The sequence below is a fragment of the Falco cherrug genome, chromosome 3 (genome assembly GCF_023634085.1).
Source record: "Falco cherrug isolate bFalChe1 chromosome 3, bFalChe1.pri, whole genome shotgun sequence".
Lineage (NCBI taxonomy): Eukaryota > Metazoa > Chordata > Aves > Falconiformes > Falconidae > Falco > Falco cherrug.
In genome coordinates this window covers 44181613-44203249 of record NC_073699.1, presented here as the reverse complement: position 1 = coordinate 44203249, position 21637 = coordinate 44181613, and the positions used below count along the sequence as shown (strand labels likewise).

The 21637-nt window shown below is 37.3% G+C and overlaps 1 protein-coding gene across 3 annotated transcripts in view; it reads right to left on the bottom strand.

Moving 5' to 3' along the window:
* Positions 1-714: 714 nt before the first annotated feature.
* Positions 715-21637, bottom strand: part of ARMC1 (armadillo repeat containing 1) — a 32634-nt gene continuing 11711 nt past the window's right edge. For all 3 annotated transcript variants that reach the window (XM_014283248.3, XM_027811114.2, XM_005443206.3), the window contains exons 4-7: positions 6955-7144; positions 3464-3580; positions 3306-3380; positions 715-2741 (exon numbers count right to left, since the gene is read on the bottom strand). In XM_014283248.3, coding sequence (XP_014138723.1) covers positions 2550-2741; positions 3306-3380; positions 3464-3580; positions 6955-7144 — 574 coding nt within the window. In that variant the 3' untranslated portion in view covers positions 715-2549. The remainder of the gene's footprint in view (positions 2742-3305; positions 3381-3463; positions 3581-6954; positions 7145-21637) is intronic.

Sequence of the window (21637 nt, the reverse complement as noted above, 5' to 3'; positions counted from 1 at the left end):
TTTTTTATGGTCATCTTTGGCCAGAGTAGAAGGGCTTTCTCATCCTTAATCTGACCTCTGAAAAAGTACAGGCATAAAGTCAATGAATGACCGCATTGTGGGGCTGGGTTTTTTTTCCAAAAGGTTTCTCCAGCAATGTTGATTCTTCTTAATTTCCTTAATGAAATATGACCTATATATTTATTTAAAAAAAAAAGCCAACGTCCAAAATACCTCCCCAAGAATGAATTTGAGATTACATCTTCAAGTAGCTTCTACTTACCTACTTTTCACAAAAAAATTGTTTAAAATGCAAGCATGCTCTAAACATACGCAAAAGCCCCATTGTGATATGCAAAGATCTCGCTATGCCTAGACATTTGCATTCCTCTGTTAAAATGAGATGAATGAAAATAAAGATGAAAACGATATAAATCTAATACCAGAAAAAGGCACCAGCCTTTGTTTAGACATTTAAAAAGGCAACAGTCATATTTTGTTTAGTTATATTATCCTTTATTATTTTACAATATATTTCAAAAACTTTTACAGGTGCCTTAAACTGTTCTACAAGAGCTGCAATACTGTCATAAAAGCACACCTACAGACCAAATGCACAAACAAACTGTAATACCTATTGGTACTGAACCATTAATATCCAAAGGGTGTAGTCTTTTAGTAAATAGATGTGCAGTAATGCAAATGCAAACAGATGTTTATGCAGAAAAATAAAACTCTGCATTCATGGCTATAGAACAGAGGACTTTTCAAACACATTTGGTACTGTAACATTCTAGACAGCAGTATGAGTAGTATTACATATTTAAAGCAATACATGCCTTGAAAAGCCTGTATTTTCAATCTGTGCGTGTAAACCTGGATGAAAAATAAACTAGATATATTAAAAAACATGAGATATCTAGTCTGCCAACAAGCTTTTGTTTCTTTTTTACCCTAGAATGACAATTAACGGGTGGGTGAACTCTGACCTGCATTATTATTTTACATTACCATTTCCTCAGCATTTCTGTAGTATTATGACAGCCTGTGAATTTTGTTTTTCATTCCTTCCTTCTGCACAGGCACAGGGGAATAACTTCGATGCATTAATATTTTTTTTCTGAGTCTCCAAGTGGTAAATATAATTAATAGTATAGCAAATACATTACCACAAAAAAGCATTGTATAATGAGGTTTATAACATTATTTAAAAGTTGTCAGCTGTATTTCTCTGGTGCAACAAAGCAGTGGCACTGCAGTTTTCAAGCACTGTGTATTGAATCCTTTCAGGCACACAGTGTTTAGTAACAGTTCAGATATATATTATTCTCTACCTACAGAAGTTTTGCTTATATTATCACTTCCGGTCACAGAAATTACCAAGACATCTTTAAACCTAGACTGTCTGTTAAGTAACAAGGTAAAGCCAATTGTCTGCATATGTTTTTAAGCCTATCCAAGCTGATGTACTTTCATGGAAGCCTCATGAAAGACATTAGGATGGAACAGTAATTATGTATCAGATTTGTTAGGTAAAAAAATGAAAAGGTTTAAAGCCAAAATTTATGAGTGTGGCACTGTGGCAAAAGAGGCATTCAGTTCTGCTTTATTCTTCAAGTTTAAAGTTTCAGTTACCATTAAATATTTACTAACAGTGAACACCATTTCTTAACCAAATACAGCCTACAACCCTCTATTCTCTGCAGACAGAGCTGCACTGGGTCATCCCTACATTAGACCACAAATTTTTTTTTGCTAGTCTTCCCAGCTAGCCTAAACAGCAGTCAGTGGTATTTGTTAGTTTTATATATATATATATATATATATATATCTCAGTCAGTCACACCCATCATTACAAATATGTTCTACTTTACTTACTGTACAATGTATGTATATGTATTTGTGTTTATTCAATCCCTTATTTCTTAACCTCAAGCACTCCAATGGTTAAGGGCAGGCTGGAAAAAATTCAATATACATAAAAGGGTTATAAATTTCAAGTCTGTAGTGATAGCAAAAAGGGAACATCATTGTGCTCACACTGTGAACATGGTTGGCAAAAATAAAGGCAAAAAAAAAAGAGGCAGACTATTTTTTTCTGGAGTCAAAATCTAGAAAATTAAACAAAATAACATTAGTCCAAAGGGATGCAGAAATAAAAAGGGTATTTCATTTAATGCAGAACTAGAGCTGTTAAGAATTTTCTTTCGCAGAGGCCCTGAGACTTGAGTTAAATGGATTCTCCCCATCACGTGTTTCATGTGAAGCCAAACTTAAAGCTCTATACGCATAAACATTTGGTATATAACAGTGGACCCATTTTTAAAAAGTGAAGCAATAGAATCTAAATGAAAAACAAATTAAAGAGCAATTTGATTGGAGGCCTCTGGTTTTTGACCCCTGCCCTATCAGGCTAAATGTCCAATAAAATGTAAAATGCAGCATACATTTGCTTAATCTAAAATTTTTGTGATGATTTATTGCAAATTGCACTTGGCAGTTCACCACACCAATGGAAAACTGGCCCCCCTGTTGGTTCATTCACACAGTCTTTTAACACCAAATACAAGTCACCAGTAGAAAGATCTTGATAGAAAGTTTGCTGCTGTGCTGAGCCAGCTTGCTGCACCTTCTGGGTGCGACCCAACACGAGACACTGCTTTGTCCTGTTCCTTAGTAGGGCTTTCATCTTCTGGTAAATATTCAGGTAGATCTGTATTCTGCTCTACTTCTACTGGAGTATCTTGGAATGGAACTAGCATCTGATAAAACACAACAGATTAAAATTACATCAACTGTTGTAACTCAAAAGAATGAATGGAAGTTACATATATATATATATATTGAGGATGACAGACATGCATGTTGTGAGACTCCTTCCCCATTCCCCTATACATCAAGAATATAAATGGAACCTACTATATATCTGGAATCTACTATGATTAGGATATAAATAAAAAAAGCTTTGGCTTAACATGCAAGAAAAAAAAAATCAATAAAGACAGCCCTTTTACTGTAGTTGCAAAATAAAAACAGTGCAGCAACTGCAGCCAAAAAAACCCCAAAGGTTCTCTGTGATCCTTTTCATATCATTAAGGAGAGAAATATTTACAGTATTTTTGTCCTTCTTCCAAACACTTAAGTTTTGTAAAACTGTTCTACGGATACATGTCCTGACATCGGATACTCTTCATTCTCCTTCTACTGTATGTGTAGCACACTCACTTGAAAAATTTTGCCTGGCATCAGATGTCATGGGCACAGAGGTGCTGGTATTAAAGATAGAGCTGAGCTAGAACAACTGGTATTTTAAAAACATATCCTACCTCCTCGCCACTTTCACTTTTCACAACTTGCTGTGCCTTCATAACTTTGGTTGATGCTATTGCCGTTGCCAATGCCTACAAGTACACAGAAAAAAGCCAAGAGCTTAGTGTGACAGAATGCAATAACATGAGGATCTGGAGGCTTATCAAGCACTTACCTCTGCTTTTAAGTCTGAGCGAATTCGGACCACACACCTTTGAACAGCCATTTGAAAGGTAAAACTAATAACACCTTTAATTTTCAACAAGGCTTCTTCACAAAGATTCCTTCGAGACTGGAAAAGAAACAAACACCCCACAACTAAAGTACTTTCATAACACACCATGTGAAAATGCTCACAATTAATTGTTAAGGAATTCCTGTATGTCTGAGGGCAGGTTGTTACTCAACCACATTTTTGCAGAAGAAAATTGAGACTTACATTTTAGTGCACAAATATTAGGCTCTCTTGCCACAAAAAAAAAAAAAAAAGAGAAAAATTGCTTACACTTTAGAAGTCAAAGAAGGATGGAATCAACTGTAAATAATTAGAGAAAAGTGCTGAAAAGCAAAGAATGTTTTTTTCTGCCGTATGATCAGCTAAACAGTCCCCTCTGGTTAAGTTCTGATTGACTGAAGTGCTCATTGATGAATAGTTAGTGTTTAAGTTGGTATTTATCAGACACCTTGCCTCCATACTGACTGAATGCATCAAAGCAGCTGTTGTATCTTTCAGCTGCTTCATCTGTGGCAGCTCACAGACATCACTGCACAGCACAATTCTTATTTCAAAGGGAAAATATTTGGTTGATAACCCACAGAATGTTATGCTTAAAGCAAGTGACATTGCCTGCTGTGCTGTAACATTACATTGACCTGTACTAGTTGCATCTGCTCTACATTATCTCAGAATTTTCTGTCATTTATTTTTCCTTTTAATATTTGCACAGATTAGTTGTAACAAAACAGATTAAAATATACTTGGAGAGACTGCTAGCAGAAAAGGGGAAAAAAGAGGAGATGCACTGTACCAGAAATAAACAGCCTTACACAGGTTCAAAATAATGATGTATTTAACTTTTACTGCAAGTTTCTGCAAGGTTTTAAATAATAAGTTATTTCAAAGCATGTTACATTAGCTCTCAAATAATTGGTGGTCAGTATTTGGGATAGTTTCATGCACAACAAGTAAATAAAATTATTTTAATCTCTGAAAGAACTATGCAAATCAGGGGCGTTTTTTGGCAGTTTAGCATATATATTGAACTAATTTGTGTAAGTTTATGGATTTAAATAATGTTTTTGAGACTTTGAAAAATAACTTTATACCACTCATTCACAGCTTATTAGCCTAAACAAATATTTTATTCTTACATGGGTGTATAGCAATTCTGTGACAGAATTTGGCTTTTTACTCTGAGATCCCAGGTTAAATCACAGGCATATCAGTTTAATTCAAAATGAACGTTCAGTGATTAGATACCTGACAAATCACTTCTTAAAAGAAAAAGGTCCATACAGACCTTACCAAGGCCCATATAGACTCCCCAAACATCTGGAAGCTTGGCAGCACCGGTCTTGCTGCACAAATGTCCTTTACAAAGTATGTTTAACTATGGCAGTTAGGCACAAACCTCAATACACAGCTAGACATCTTTCTGCATGGTACTCCTGAAGCGTGGGCACAGGGTAGGACAGGTACAGTGTAGGACAGGTGAAGTTTAGATTATTTTCTTGCACATCAAACCCTGATCACCATACCCTAGACAAGTACTGCTAAAATGTATAGACTAGAAAACTTACTGAGGGGGGTGCCACAGACTCCTGAAATACTGCTTCATTCTTTCCTTTTTTTGTAAGCTTATAAGTAATTTTGATAATTAGATCTTAAAATAAAAACATCCAACCCCACACTAAACCACAAACGACCTTTCCCTCCTTGAAATAATCAGTATCTAATACTTGAGGTTTTAAAATCCACAGGCATTTTTAGGATTTGCAATCATTCCTAGCAGCAGCTTCTTGTTCCAAATCTAGAAGATAAAACACAGGTAAACTTAAAATATAGTGTTTATAACCCTGCGTTTACCTACTATGTTTTTTAACACTCATATGTGCCACTTTATAATCTTTGCTAGTTAAGTTGGGAATAGCGTTGAATGAAACTATGCTGTTTTTATTGTTCTCATCCTTCATTATCCTTCCAGTGCTAACTTACCGCAACGCTTAAAACAGCATTACAGGTATGTTTAACTGCTGGGTGAGCACCTGGAGTATCACTAACATTTCTTTAATCATCTGATGATGTACATAGAGCAATGTACACTAGCCATCTTCAGCCAGCGAACAGTCAGATTTTTCTTTTCTTTAACAGTGAGCTAGAAAAACATGCTGGTGCGCTCTAGGCAACTACAGGAGCCTGCAGTTTTGCTCTCTGGAGCTAAGCTTTTTCGGGATACCTTTGCCTCAGCTTTTAAGAGAGAAACTCCACAAATCTTGCTAAGTTACATTTGTTGAAAAACACAAATAAACACTTCTAAGATAGAATTAGACCATAGCCAGCATATCTAAACTCACAAAACATAGGTGGACGAAATTTCTTGCTTGGAGATACCTGTGAACAAACAAATCAACTAGAAGCTTGAAAACAAACCAAAGCAAACTTAACAGGAGACAACCAATAGGACTGAATTAAAAAAACCCCTTCAGAGCACAAAAGCCAATGGTGTTGACAAAGCACTGCCTTTTAGACATAGCAAGTGCTGGAAGGACAGAACTGTAAAAAATATTTACTTTGTATAAAGTGAGCTAGAGCAGCATGTTATTTCTAAAGGAATTAACTATGGTCTTATGAAAACAGTACGATGGGTATGCTGTTGGTAAACTGGGCCTGTGGACACGCTTACTTGGCAAAATATAAAGCAACAAAGCAAAGGATCAGGTCTGATCATTTAAAATGGGTACAAAACTGAAGATACAGAGTCCGGAGGGCACTTGTGGATAACATGCTTAAATAGTCTACATGCTGTTTGGCAGCCGTAAAAAGGCAAACATGGCCCTGGGGTGTTATCTACAGGGGTATGGTAGATAAATCCGTAGAAGTTATTCTGACATTACATAAAGACTCAGTGAGACCTCATTAACTCAAATGCCATTCTGGTCACTACAGTAGAAAAGATCTCACAGACAATGAAAAGATGTAGCAAAACCAGCTCAAAGAAAATGCAGCATTTCTAAATTAAGAGTAAGGGGGAAAAAAACCACCAAAACCAAAACCCAGTGTCTGAAATCTCCGTAACTAAAAGGAAACTTATTTTTTGTTTAACACACTGATACACTCACAAGATACCCTTAAGCAAAGCCGCTAAAGGTACCTTATTTATCCCCTTCTTTCTTGAAAAAGAAAATTAGGAAAGGCGAAAACAGAATAGTTTTTTAGAGTAATTAAAAAGCCATCAAGGAACTTACCTTAAAACATCTTCTTTAGATCTTCTGAGTAAGCTTGATTTATGCAAGATTTTATTACAGATCTTGCGATTCAAAATATAATTCATGGAAATTGCTGACAACTGATGATGCCACACAAGCAGCCTGAATACATTGTTTTTGTGGCAAAATACATCTCAGTATGGCATGCCTTATTTACATAAATGCTGAAGGTTTCCTTACCGAATCATCAAGGCCATCTATATGCAAAACCACTGTCTTGGCACGCTTATTTGTGCTGCCGAGGAAAAACTGTGCTTTCCGTCGACGATAATTCATCTCATTCACATTGTCTGTGTCTGACATGTTAGAAGACTGAAGGATATCATAGACTTCAGAAGCTAAAAGTTTAGTCTCTCCTGGTGTAGTGGTCCTTCAAGAAAAAAGGGATTAAGATTTGTAAATATTTCTTTTTACATTAGTACTCTGAACAGTTGCTCATTATGTCCTTGAAACTGGAATACTCCACGTGCTACAGAAATACAATTATACAGTCAACAAATAGCAAAGATTTTAAAAGAGGAGAAATTAGGCACAGCTATTTCCTTTCCAATACTCCAATTTTTAAGTCTGTAAATTCTAATATAATTGTAAACAAGTCTGTGTTCTCAAACAACCTGAATATAGTTTACATCAGTTTGACAACTACAAACCAAATGTTAGCAGATGCTCAGTGCACCAGTTACTTTGTCCATGTTGAGGTTTGGTTTTTTTACCAAAAGATCTCCAACTGCCTTGTGAGTTTAATTTCCCACTTTCCTTTTTACATAATAAAAATAACCTCTCTGTTCAACTGCAATCTTTCCAAATGTTTTCTTCTCTGAAGCTACTGAGCACAAACAGCTGAGCAGAATCCCAGTTCTTGAGGAATCCGAAGGTTATTTCTGATTAGACTAAAATTTATGGTACAAACTATATGTTAGCATTTTTTTAGACAGAAAAAATGTAGATAATTGAACATATATTAATTTCTTATGATTAAAGGTAATTTTAGTAAGGTACTAACATAAATCTGTTGTCTAAATTCAGGCATTTTAATTATGCCAGTGATTTAAAGCTATGTGCGGAAACAAAATTATTACTACATCAACTTGTAATTAATCTTAAAATGATGAATGACAGCTTTGCTGCTTTGTTTAGCAAACACTAAGTAACAAGTACCTTTAGACTTCTTTTTTCTTCCATTTGACTTCTTTAATTACCAGACATTAAACACATTTTCCATCCTACCATACAGACAAATAACACTGAAGCAAGAATGTTAGGAGTTCTCAGCTTGTGGAGGTCCCAGCTAGCTTCCCCCCTGCCCCTTCTCTGCACCTGGTTTTGAACCACACTCATTTGGAGACGAAAACATGAGTTCTGGTGATCATTCAGTACACTGACAGCATTCAACAAAAAAAAAAAAAGGTAATAAGCAAACCACCAAGACATAAAATAGTAAAGCATTTCAGCATACGTTCAATTTTAAATACATGCTTACATTCTACTTTCCTACAGTGAAAAAAAGAATATGTTAATTCACAGAAACAAGTGCTGGGAACTCACAAAGATTTCAACTTCAAGCTTCCACAATTTGTTAAAGTAATAGAACAAATGATAAAGCCATGCAAGCTGATGTCTTGAGATAGTAATAAATTAGCTTGTGCAAAAGTGACAACTTATCAAGATACTATGAAATTTACCTGACCATTAGTTTTAGCAAATTCTTTCAACAAAAATGACAAAATCCCTGGCCATTTCAACAGATTTACAATAGCAGACTTATTTTTTCGTAAGTTTAAATGCAGTTAACTAAGCACACTACTGAAAATATCATTATCCCACCTACAGCACCCACTATGCTGTTGGTAAGAGGGTTTTTTTGAATAAAATTTTACTACTGCATTCTAGAGTTAAAAAAAAATCAGCAAGACAAATACAAAATAAAATATACTTAATATTAGCCATAATACATAAATGCATATATACATACACAAAAGAAAGATAAAGTTATCAATATGTCTAAATATATAAAATATACAAGTACCTAAGAGCAAAAAAAAAATCAACAGTCACTTTCATACAAGTTTTGTGCTCACAACATTATAGTTGGCATAGATCTTGGAAAAATAATGAACCGAGATTAACTGTATTACTGAAACAACCTGTTGACTTGCAAACACAAATTTAAATCTCCTCTTATTCAATACAAGCATTCTAAGATATTCCCAAAACAAGTCTATACAAGTAAACGTTATGCATATGCATACACACACTCTTAAACTACTCTGATAATTTCCTGTATTTTTCCAAATAGAGGATTATTACTATCTACCACTAAGTTACAGATGGTAACTCTAGTTACCCCTTTCACATTTAAAAAAAACACAAAAGCCCAAACACAAGTCTTTAATCTTATATAAAGAGAATCTGTTGCAAAATAAGCAACTGACTGTGAATAAGCAGCAGCATGAAACTCAGACACTACACTACAAAGGCAAGAACAGTAGATGTCACATACGAATACCAGGTCGCAAAGCAATCCCCTAATAAAGGTATAAGCCAGTTTTTATTCTGCAGAAATGCAGTACTACACTTTCAGCAACTCAGTTAAAACAAAACTGCACAAAATTCCATACAGAAATTATTCTACAATTTCTAGTGCACTGGTAAAATGAGTGAATACAAGTTTTGCATCAATCTTATTTTTTAATGAAAGTGATTTATACAACAGCTACAAAAAGAATAGAAACCTTAGTATTTTAATATCAGGCTAAATCTAAGGAAGAATTTAGTGTTTTTTTTTTTTTTTTTTTTATAATGAGGGTGGTGAAACACTGACAGGTGGCAGATGCCCCATCCCTGGAAACACTGAAGGTCAGGTTGGACAGGGCTCTGAGCAGCCTCATCTAGTTGAAGATGCCCCTGCTTATTGCAGAGGGGTTGGACTAGATGCCCTTTAAAGGTCCCTTCCAACCCAGACTATTCCAAGATTCTATGATCTTTATGGATAATAACACCTGTCTAGAAGTAAGTATAATAAACCCTCTCTATTGTAAAACCAAGGTGATGTTCAATGCTGACTGTTTCTTTATACACTGTATTAGTAACAAGAAAACGAATACAATGAAACTACACATAAAATGAAAACAGAACAGTGGAAGTGTGGGTTTTTTTAAAAAATAAGGATAACACGCAGGCTCTGGTTTTGTGGCCCGAAATGAGAAAAAAAATGCAACTTTAAGAGGGTTCTGATGACACTGGCACAGGCCTTCCCAGCACCTGCACGTCAGCAGTTTGATACCGCTGCTCACAACTCTCTGACCCAGTCTCCTGCCACCACCACAGCAGTGGTGGCTCTTGCTCACCTGCCACCCCAATCACACTCTAGTATAGCACTTCATTCACCATCGAAGGTGCAGGTACATACTATAAAGTCACTGTGCAGTTAGAGATTGATTGAGAATAATCAATCACTGGAACAACCTCCCCAGAGATGTGACAGTCCTCATCACTGAAGGTTTTCAAGATGCGATTGGACAGGCTGCTAGATAGTCTCATCTAGTCCCCCTTTCCCAGAAAAGGTCAAACCAGATGATCTTTCGAGGTCCATTCCAACCTGGGCTGTTCTAATATTCCATGACTAGTGTTCTGCCACCCTGCTAGGGAAACTGTAGTCTCCAGTTAGAGCAGAGTAACAGTTGGTAAGAGTCGGTAACAATCTCTTTCAGAGGCGGTAACATCTCACATTACTTCAGCCTGCCAGAAACTCAGATCTTTATCTTTCACTGTTGTTTTGAATTCCTGTCATCCCAGAATGGTCAGTATTGGAAGGGACCTCTGGAGATCATCTAGTCCAACCCCCTGCTAAAGCAGGTTCACCCAGAGCAGGTTGCACAGAGCTGTGTCCAGGTGGGTTTTGACTGCCTCCAGAGGACAAGACTCCACAAACTCTCTGGGCAGCCTGTGCAGTGCTCTGTCACCCTCAAAGGAAGGACGTTCCTCCTCATTCAGACAGAACTACCTGTGCTGCATTTTGTGCCCATTGCCCCTTGTCCTGTTGCTTGGCACTACTGAAAAGTCTTGGCCCCATCATCTTGACACATGCCTTTAAGATATTTGTAGACATTGATAAGACCCCCTCTCAGTCTTCTTTCCTCCAGGCTAAACAGGGCCAGGTCTTTCAGCCCTTCCTCATAAGGGAGACATTCCAGTCTCTTAATCTCATAGCCCTCCACTGGACCTTCTCCAGTAGTTCTCTGTCTCTCTTGAACTGGGGAGCCAAGTTCAACTTAAACTGCTGCCAGTCCTTCCATTATGTTCACCCAAAGCTGACTGTATAACATGACCACAGAATCCAACATATTATGTATCTGTCAGAAGAGCATAAAAGAAATAGCTGTCTTTCTTCACAACTAAAAATAACTTTGTGAACACAGTCCAAGTGCTGCAGAGGTTTTATTAGCACAAGACATTTTTTAAAGTTTTAGCTAAGCTTAAAGGACACAAAAATTACTGGCTACAGCTCCAAAGGTGTATGGGATGTGGGTTGAGTACACATGCTTGAAAAGAATGCGTAAGCAGCATATAGCATTATGGCTGTACAACCACCATGTGACAAGTATACATGCAGCATTGTAAATGATAATAGAAGGGCCCCAACAGTCTTCCTAGCATAGCTGTATCTGATGTAAAAATAACATAGAAAGTTATGTTTCTTCCTTTAGAAAAAGCACAAAGTCTGAGAAAGACTAATACAGTGGATTAGGTGATAGATAGATTAGGTGAGAGCAGTGGATTTCTCGTGACATTGTCTCCTATACAATTCTCGTAGAGAAGCTGATGGAGTATGGACTGTGTGAACAGATAGCAAGGTAGACTGAAAACCAGCTAGATGGCCAGGCCCAAAAGGTGGTGATCAGGGCTGTGAAATCTAGCTGGAGTCCAGTATTTAGTGGTGTACCCCATGGGTCAATACCAGGTCCAATTCTGTTCAATATCTTCATGAACCATCTGGATGATGGGGCAGAGTGGACCCTCAGCAAGTCTGCAGATAACACAAAACCGAGAGGAGCAGCTGATACACCAGAGGGTTGTGCTGCCACCCAGGGGGACGTGGAAGTGCAACGCCTTGCCCCTGGGGAGGAACCAGCACCGGCTGGGGGCTGACCAGCTGGAAAGCAGCTTGGCTGAAAAGGCCCTGGGGGTCCTGGCAGACTCGAAGTTCAACATTAGCCAGCAACATACCCTTGCAGCCAAGCTGGTGAATGGCATCCTGGGTCGCATTAGGAGAAGGGCTGCCAGCAGGTGAGGGAGGTGATCCTGCTCCTCTGCTCAGCACTGGTGAGGCCACACCTCGAGTGCTGTGTCCAGCTCCGGGCTCCCCAGTACACAAGAGAGATGGGCATACTGGAGAGAATCCAATAAAGGGTCAGGAAGATAATTAAAGGGCTGATGAGGAAAGGCTGAGAGAGCTGGGACTGTTCAGCCTGCAGGTGAGAAGGCTCAGATCTTATCAATGTATATAACTACCGGAAGGGAGGGCGCAAAGACAGAGCCAGGATCTTTTCAGTAGTGCCCAGTGACAGGACAAGAGGCAATGCCACAAACCAAAACACAAGAGGTTCCCCGTGAACATCAGGGAACACTTCTTCACTGTGAGGGTGACTGAGCACTGGCATCACTTGCCCACTGGAGTTGTAGAGTCTCTATCCTTGAAGATATTCAAAAGCCACATGGTCCTGGGAAACTGGCTCTGGGTGGTCCTGCTTGAGCAGGGGAGTTGAACCAGATGACCTCCAGAGGTCCTTTCCAACCTCAACCATTCTGTGAGTCTGTGAATATATATTACAAATTGAGAGGTTGTTAAGCAAATTCAAACAGCAATGTACATGGAGCAGATCCATTTTTACCTACTTATGGATATCTATTTTTTCAGGTTAAGAGTATTTTAGAAGTTAGGCTTTTGTGTAAGTAAAGCAAAAATATTTTCCCCAACTACTTTCCTTACATACTGTTTTCCCTAAGAGTTTTGCATGACAGCTTAAATAACTAATGCTTCTGGTAATTAGACTAAAATATAAGCAGCTGTGTAATTTTATTTTGATTTCAGAAATTTTCTGCTCCCATATTTAGACTTATGGTTCACTGCTTAGTCCTAAATTGTTTTATATTAAGACATTATGAACTAAAGGCAAGGCTAGATGGAAAAGGAGAGGCTTTGTTCTCAAAGTCATTAAACTATTTGCTAACTGGTATTTCAAATGTTTTCACCTTAGCTTATAGCATGCTCTTACCAGCCACAGTGATCAAGGGAAAGTTATTGAGCTTATTATACCTTGTAATAACAATTTAGAAACTTCTAATACAAAACTTAAAATTCCAATAATTTACTAGATACATGGAGAAAAGCTACAGCTCATTCCCTGCACAAGGCTGAGAAACCTCTGTGAGAAGAGGGCAACCAGAGGTAGACTCTTTCTATCATAGAACAGCCCACTCCCTGAAACTGTTAAGATCTAAGCAAGCAAAATGATATACAGGAACAGCAAATTTGCAATACACCACTTATGCACATGTAATAGGCAATTTCACGTACAGAGTGTCTGTACTATATATATATTCAGTATGCATGGCCCCATAAGGGAGGGGGCATGGTATACAGCCTTACAATCAGTGGAGAAAGGCTGTGGTGCAGCCCATCAGAAAAGGCGGACATGCATTGTATGGCTCATCATTATGCTCTTGCTCATGAGTACTGGAAAACCAACACAGAAAAATTAGATTAAAAGCAAGTCTATAAAGGCAAAGAAAGCTAGTAGTGGTGAAGGGAAGATCAACTCAATCCACAAAACTAAGGAAATAGATCTCAACCTTTTAAAGCCAGTTCAGGTAACATTTCCCATACTTACATCTCAAGGAATTTACATACTAATGGAAAAACAGTACCCGAAAGCACAGATCTTTTAAAAAAAATCCACCACACAATTAAAATCTAACAAATATGAAGAGTTTGAAGAATAAAAAATGTCTTAAGTACCCAAGTTAAGGCTCATACTTGGCAAGACCTCAGCTGAATACCATACTAAATCTACTCATGAATGAAAAGTAAAACCAACTCTAGATTTAACTTAGTCTTACCACAGAAAAATCCCAAGCCAGTCAGTGAATGTAACAAAGGACTGGATGCATAATTTTTTCTTTAAAATGCCCGTTTGAGAGACTCCATTTCTAGAATGACCCAAGTACCTTTCCAACAAGTTTGAAAAAAACTTATGATCACATTAGAAGTAGACATTTTCACTTGATCCCAATCCTTTTCATACATGCAAGTACTGCTCCTATAAGGCAAACCTAGTATTTTTCCCTAGGATCCTAAGTAGTGACATTTTCAACCATCATTTTATTTCCATAATGAACCTCATTCACTGCAATAAATGTAGTATCCTGTATGACACAAAAAGCACAAGTAAGAGTTTAATGGATTGGCATGAATTCTATCTAAATACATTGTTAGGTAAATGCAGCTGTATTAGAAACCTTAAAGCATATACTTGGTAGAGATTTATCGTCTGATTTAATTACAGTTATAGAGTGGCTAACAAATTGATATTCCCATCAACTACACCTTAAGACCACTGATGTATTTGTTTCCAGGTGACCAATCTCTTTCAGAGCCCATTCTTTCTATATTTAAAAACAGAAATCATCTCTAGCAACTAACTAAAGGGAGCAGCAAGCTGCAAAGAATTGCTACATTCTGTAAGGGGCAGGAGGGGGTTGTGGGGAAAGCACTAATCCTTGATTCTAGAAATGAGACACAGTGATTGACATGGTTTTGATGAAAACTTTGAGCATGAATGACAAGCCTAAAGAAAGAGCATGGTATTAGAGAAAAAGCAATCTGTTTCAAGACAGTTATCTGATCTGGCTGTTTTTCTGGCTGTTTTGCTCCAGTGCTAGGGCAAGATTCTTTCTTATCTCTAAGAATGCTGCTCTTTCTTTGAGCTTTTAGTGCATCCCATGATACAGTGGGATCACAAGCATATAGCTGCTCTCCTGATGCATCCCAGGCAACATGCAAGTAATTTGAAAACAACTTGGAAAGGAGCATTACTTGAGCACATACTTGCTCACAGTCCCCGTCAGTGCTATTACTACGCTACCCACTACAGTACACCTCAGCTCCCTCTAGCCCCAAAACACCTAGAAAAGACCAGGTAACTTTATACAGCAGCTGACAAAAAGGATTACCACCTGCTTTCTTAAAAGAAAGAAGTCAAAATCCTCTAGAATATAGACAGCAGGATCCTTATGCTGGCCAACAACAACATATCAAGCATAGTAGTGGGTTAACAATAGGAAAAAAAAAATCATAGGCATAGAACAGGAAAAACAATAGAACCTGTAGGACTGGGCAAGTTCAAAGTGGCACAATGAGCTGCAGTGCTATGAATCTCCAATCAAAAACCAAGCAGCTGGACTGCCCAATGAATCTACATGCAGCCGCAGTGCTGTTGTGCTATGTGACTGCACTCCGATGATATCAACCCTGTGCTGACCACATATTACTTTTATTTACTTCTAGGTTGTTGTACCATGGAAACAAGACAAGGTCAGACAGACTTTCCTGCAATGCTTTCTAGACCTCCAAGATGCCTGCCACTTGGCAAATCTTCCAGACTCTGCTCACACCACTAGCTATGACAATTCGACCAGGAGACACCAAACCAAGAAAAGGTTGGAACAGGACAGGGAAACCTGATGTCTTGAAGTTGATTTTGTACTAAACAAAAGACAACTCACTGAAATTAGGAGTCAGGATTGGATTACCCAGTGCCACTTCCACGTCAATTTAAGACATATGCCTACTGACCCTGAAAATTTAGAGAAACCCTATGTAAATGTTGTGATGTTCTGAAGACTCCTGAAAAATAAAAAAAAGGCTAAATATTAAGTTGTAAATCTGAGTAAAATCACAGTACTATCCCATATCAACTGCTCTAAAATCAGTGACTGTGATACAATCTTAAACATTTAGCAAACTGAGTAATTATCCATGCTTAGAACATTTCCCTGATTCATTCTATTGTCCTCTGGTCACAAGAGGAGAACGAACTTTCAAGAATGGGATAACAGATTTGAACATGTGCCATATGTTTAAGCCAGCTATTCATCCAATTTTGTTTAACTCTTGCTATTTACATGCTAAATGGAAGATCAACGTTTGATCTTCCACAGCTTGGTATCTACCATATGGACATATTCACCATCTTAAAAAAGGAAGAAATCAAGTTTTGTTACTCAACTAAACTCAAAAGGCTTTAGAGTAGTGTTTGCTAGACAGGAGTCTGCACAACAGACACAAACTCCAAGTTGAATTTCACAGTAGCTATTTCCAACATCTTGCCTGCTAATGAACAGTAATCATTTCATGGGTTTATATGGCAGAAATCATGTTTATTATATGGCTTCAAGAAAATGCATCAGGTTTTAAAAAAATAATAATAATCTTAAGGGTAAGAACTGACTCTGATCCTTTCCAGTGGAAGACAGCAAATATTGGCATAAAAAAGCCAATCCTTCCTGGCAATAATGCCGTAGCAACCAGGTAGAAGTATCAGTAGTGCTGGAATTAGGCTCTGTACTACAGCATTTTAGGACCATCTTGAAAGAAGCCAAATATCACTTCTTGTATTATCAGCATGCTAACAGCATTAAGTAAATCATATAGTAATATATGATGATAGTAAATTATCTGGAAAATCCTTTTAAGGCTTAAAACCCCCACTGTTTATTTTGATTTTGAGAAACGGGCTTTATCTAGTTATTTCCCCGAAATTACTAGAGAAAGAAAAAAAGCTTGCAAACTTAGAGATAAAGGCTTCCCTAAACAAAACCTGTGTGAATAACAGGAATTAAACTACAGCACCAACCTGTTCCAGGGCAAAAAATAATGCAGGTTTAGTCTATGCAGGCATATCTGTGTATAAGCTTTGTATCTGACTCATTTGCTAATATAGTCAATACTAATCTATTCAGCAGATACTTGAAGTAGTAACTTTGAAAGCAACAACTATTGAAACATCTTATTTTGATATCTTGAACTACTTATTTGTTGGCAAAGGATTTTTTTTTAAAGCAAGCCAGTATTAGCAGCTTCACTGCTAGCCAAATGGACAGCGATCAAGCAAAATAGGTTGAAGCATCCGCCAAGGTTTAAAAAAAAAAACCTTTTGTGCAAACTTGATGATATACTGTGTAGTTACAGAATGCACTAACAATTTTAATTTGTTCCCAGTTATTACATAGGACTTCCTACCTGCAAAAATCAATGGAAATCTTGCAGAAAGTTACTTAGCATGTACTGCAAAACAATGAAGTATAAAAAGCCATTCCTGAATAGAAATACATCTAATTTAGAATAACATATTCACTTTGTATTAGTTGTTCCAGATAAAATCCACTTTCTTCTAAAACAACACCTCCATTCAGAAACTGCTAATGAAGACTGCTTAATCATTAATATTTTTTTGAGGCATCTCCCCCTGTGGCACTTATTGCCTGTAATACCCACAAGAAACAACACTTATGGTTTAATAGAAAAAAATCTGCCATTTTTTTGAGGTCAAAAAAAACCAGCGACAAGCATCACCTGCGCACAAGCGCACTGTAACTCAGAAGTAGACATACGATACTGGCAAGGCAAGATGAGGAACCTCACAGCACTAAGTATCCATCTACTACCATAAATGGCTCCAGCCCACAATACTGTCAATCTGCACCTGCACTAAGTATTAAATACTTCACAACTCGCTACTTTGATTTCAAAGCATCTTAAACCTTCTCTGCGCTTTATTTCAGTAAGCTGTCTGCAAAAGTCAGCATATCGAAGAACCTACATCAGCACTTTTTCTTGTAAACTCAATAGTAACTGGTAAAGGTCACTCTATTCCCAAAATGCTTCCGACACCAGCTGACAACAAGGCTTATTGAGTGTTAAAAGCACCCTGTGTTGCCATTACTATTCTTGACTCTTCTGCCAATCCACTTAAACCTCTTCCCTCCCACCTCAGCACTGAACCCCACTATAGAAACAGAAGACACATGTCAAGTCGGTCTTGAGGCACTGAGTTCAGCATGATGGTATTTTTTTCTCTACCACAGTCAGCAATTAGTTAAACATCAATTCAGATTCTGTTCCTTTTAGCATATCAGAACATTGTGCCACGCTCTAAACCATTTCATTTTTTATAATCAATGCTTCTCAGAGTTCCATACTTCTTTAAATATAAAATCTGCAGGAAAAAACAGGAAGTAAAAACACATTAAGCTTATACTGCTTTCTAAAATACCTAACTCCCTGCTCCAGCCAATTTCTAAATGAAGAAGAATGTGACTAAGACATAGAGCACACAGAAGGTTCTCTTAGATACGTATTTTTATTAAAGTTCCTTTATACTTCACACAGTTCCTGCCCCGGGTATTTCAAAGTTCTTTTTTCATTCTATAATACTCTTCACAACATTTCTTGCCTACAGTGAGAAGCTGCTAATTCATTTTCTAACTTCCCAACTGATTTCTTCACATTTAAATACAAAGCACTTAGCCATTATGATTGTGCCCCTGTCTCTGCCAGAAAAAGCAACACCAGAATAATGCTTATTCACTCAGTAACAGGTACTGAAAATACTTTTCCATGTTTAGGAACCTATGATTTGGTAACACAGCTTTTCAGATATTGTTATAAGTCACCATTGTAGAACTCAGGCACTTCAATGGTTAGTTAACAGGGCATTAAACTTGCTTAAGAATATGATGACAAGTAGTGCTAGTCATTGTAAACCAGCTGAAGGCCATGATTTTGCAGAACTTACAGGTAGTCTGTAGATCTTACATTACATAAATGACCAACCAAAACCACTGTGTTAATGGTTACTAACAAATAGTGAGATAACAATGTAATAGTTAAGTTGGAATTCACTAAAACCCGAGAAAACAAAACATTTAAATCTAAGGAAAGGGACAGAGAAACTGTTGAAATGCAAGTATTGTAACATCAGAGCTGTACCAAGAAAGCTGTGCATTAGCTGCAAGTCCTATGCAGAAGCCAGTAACACAAGTAGCTGGTCCGCTGTTTCACTGATGCATTGAACTAGTATACTAAAAGCTACTATATTGAACTAGTATTGTATTGAACTGGTATGCTAAGAAGTCTATGGATATATAGTATCTGAATTAAATTGAGACAGACATTAGATAATGAGAAGCCACACAACCAACAGTCCTGATGCAGATGCCAGATACCAAGTGGAACGTCGTAAGGTAAAAGTAGTAGCTTGGAGAGCAAAAAGTGAAACCAAACTGTATTCCTGAGCACAGTCAAAAACATTGTAATAGGAATTACACACAGATGACAGAACGAAAAAAATAACAGAAACACACAAAAGCCAAATCTAGAGGTTGACAACCACCTAAACTGCTGAGTACAGAATCAGTACTGATTGCGTAGAGCTCACTAAGCAAGTAAGTTGCATGCAAGAAGAAACAATGACTTTGTAATACCTCTGACTACAGAAAGGTCCCAAGATAAAAAACCCACAACCACCACCACAGAACATCAGAAGTACACTGAAAGAACATCAAGTACATCTTGTAGGGCACAGGGCAGAACTTCCATTTGGTCACACTTTCGTATTTTTCTCAGTGACCAATTCTACACTCATAAAACCAATAAGCCCAGCCTAAATTGCATCACTCACAATAAAGTTATATGACGACTAATTTCTATTTATCCCTGCAAAACATAAAACCACAGTAATATTTCAACATGTAAAATACTAGTTACATTTGAATTGTCAGCAGTCAGGTCTTGGACTATTCTTACAAATGACATCCATCTTTCCAAGCCTTTAAACCTTATTTTCTTATCTTACAAAAGCCCTAAGATCCTCCCAGAAAGCCCATTATCATGATCAAAGTCCAGGTTAACACCAATACTGTAAAACTAGTATTTTACATGATCAATACTTTGTGTTTTATTTATTGTTACCATTTGTCCCTCTGCCTCATCTCTGTGTTGAGATCATGATTTCCTATATCCTCCATAATGCTAAATATACTACTGGAGTACTGAAAAACAAAAACATTTTCAAAAACAATCACTGAACTGTGAGAAAGTCTGAACTCTGGTTAGTTTGCCACAACCCAACAGCAAAAAGAGTAACAACTTTTACCGGGTATATGCCTTACTGACCTAGGTAGCCCACACCATTGAACCCACCCTGTCCCCTATGCCTCCATTCCTTCTGATATATATGATCTCCTCCAAATACCTGGAAGCTGTAAAACAGACAAAAGGAGCATTCAGCCACTTGGAACAAATAACGTGGTATATTTAAACAGGACATACTGGCGTTTCCTACATTTCCTAATATTTCATTGGGAGGTTTTTGGGCAGAGGATGCTTTTTCAAAAATAACTTCAAAAACCCCCTGTTTCTGAAACTTAAGATTAACAAAATATACAATAAAAACACTGCTTAAAGAAACCAGGGGTGGGGGAGGGGGATATTAAGCCCTTTTGTTTAACAAGGCTGAATAAAGCAGCCTGCAGACTTCCTGCTGTGACCATCTATTATTAACAAGCCCATTGCTTCAGCACTGAATAGACTGGAGCCCCACAGCCCAAAGAGACATGCCAGGAACCAGCAGTGTAATTTTCTAGAAGCACTTACCTTCTAATAGACAAAATGTAACAAACGGGTAAAACAAGGAGGCTTGGGAAAATAACAGGAAAGGAAAGGCCAGGAAACTTAACATCGAACAGACAGAGAGATGTGTTTATTACTCTTGTTCCAGGCGATACACTGCAATTTACGAATAATTTCTAACACCAAAACTTTTGGAACCTCCTGCTCGCAGGAATATTTAAGACATAGGATAACCATGCTTTTCGTCAAAAACACAGCTTCTCAGTAGAGAAATACAAGTACGGTAGAGTACAAAAATAATCGTGCAACAGAATCATGCTTCCTATTACCCAATCTCAGCTATTTCTCAATTCTGATGCGTAAAAAAATGCCACATACCAAGGATTACTAAAATAACATTACTAAGCAATTGGGGTATAGAAAAATAAAATCTCTACAGTCTGTAAAAAGCTACTTCCTTCTCTTTTGCAGATCAGAATTTTAAGTATCCCAATCAATAGCATGAATGTATAAATGCAGTAAATGTGAAAAATATACAGAATTTTTTTAGGTGTGACTTCTCAAAGTATTACCTGTAAGCCAGTTATGATATGGCAACATCCCCTTTATCATCAGATAGCCCTTTAAATATGTAGTTTGCTTTCTTGCTACTTAATACATGGCCTTTGCCCTGTCTTCCTTCAACCACTCCTCCTTTCTCACAAAGGAGAAAAAGAAGTCCATAACAAAAATGGTAAAAGTAGATGCTACATCCCTATGATTTCAGGAAATACTACCTGAAATACTTGGCTTTTTTTTGTCAGACATCATAAATTTAAACTTTGCTGTTCCAATGAATAATTAAATTTTCAAAAAGTATAGGTAATTAAGACTACCAAAAATTAAAATTGAGTAAGAAGTCAGCAATTATAGACTGCATGTATTTTACCAGATCTGCAAGGGACTCTAATTAAACACATATTAATTGCCCTAATCTTCTTAGGCAAGTAATAAATTGGAAGAGCTGATTAATGCACTGGATTTAGTTCAGCTTGTTAAATCTGACACCCTGGCAAAGGAAGACTATCTTGAAAAGCTCTTTTAGCTAAGTAATTGGAATTTTACTCTCAGTAATTTGCCGTTCCATAATAAGAGCTATTCAGTATATTGACTCTTCATCAGGTTTTTTTTTTT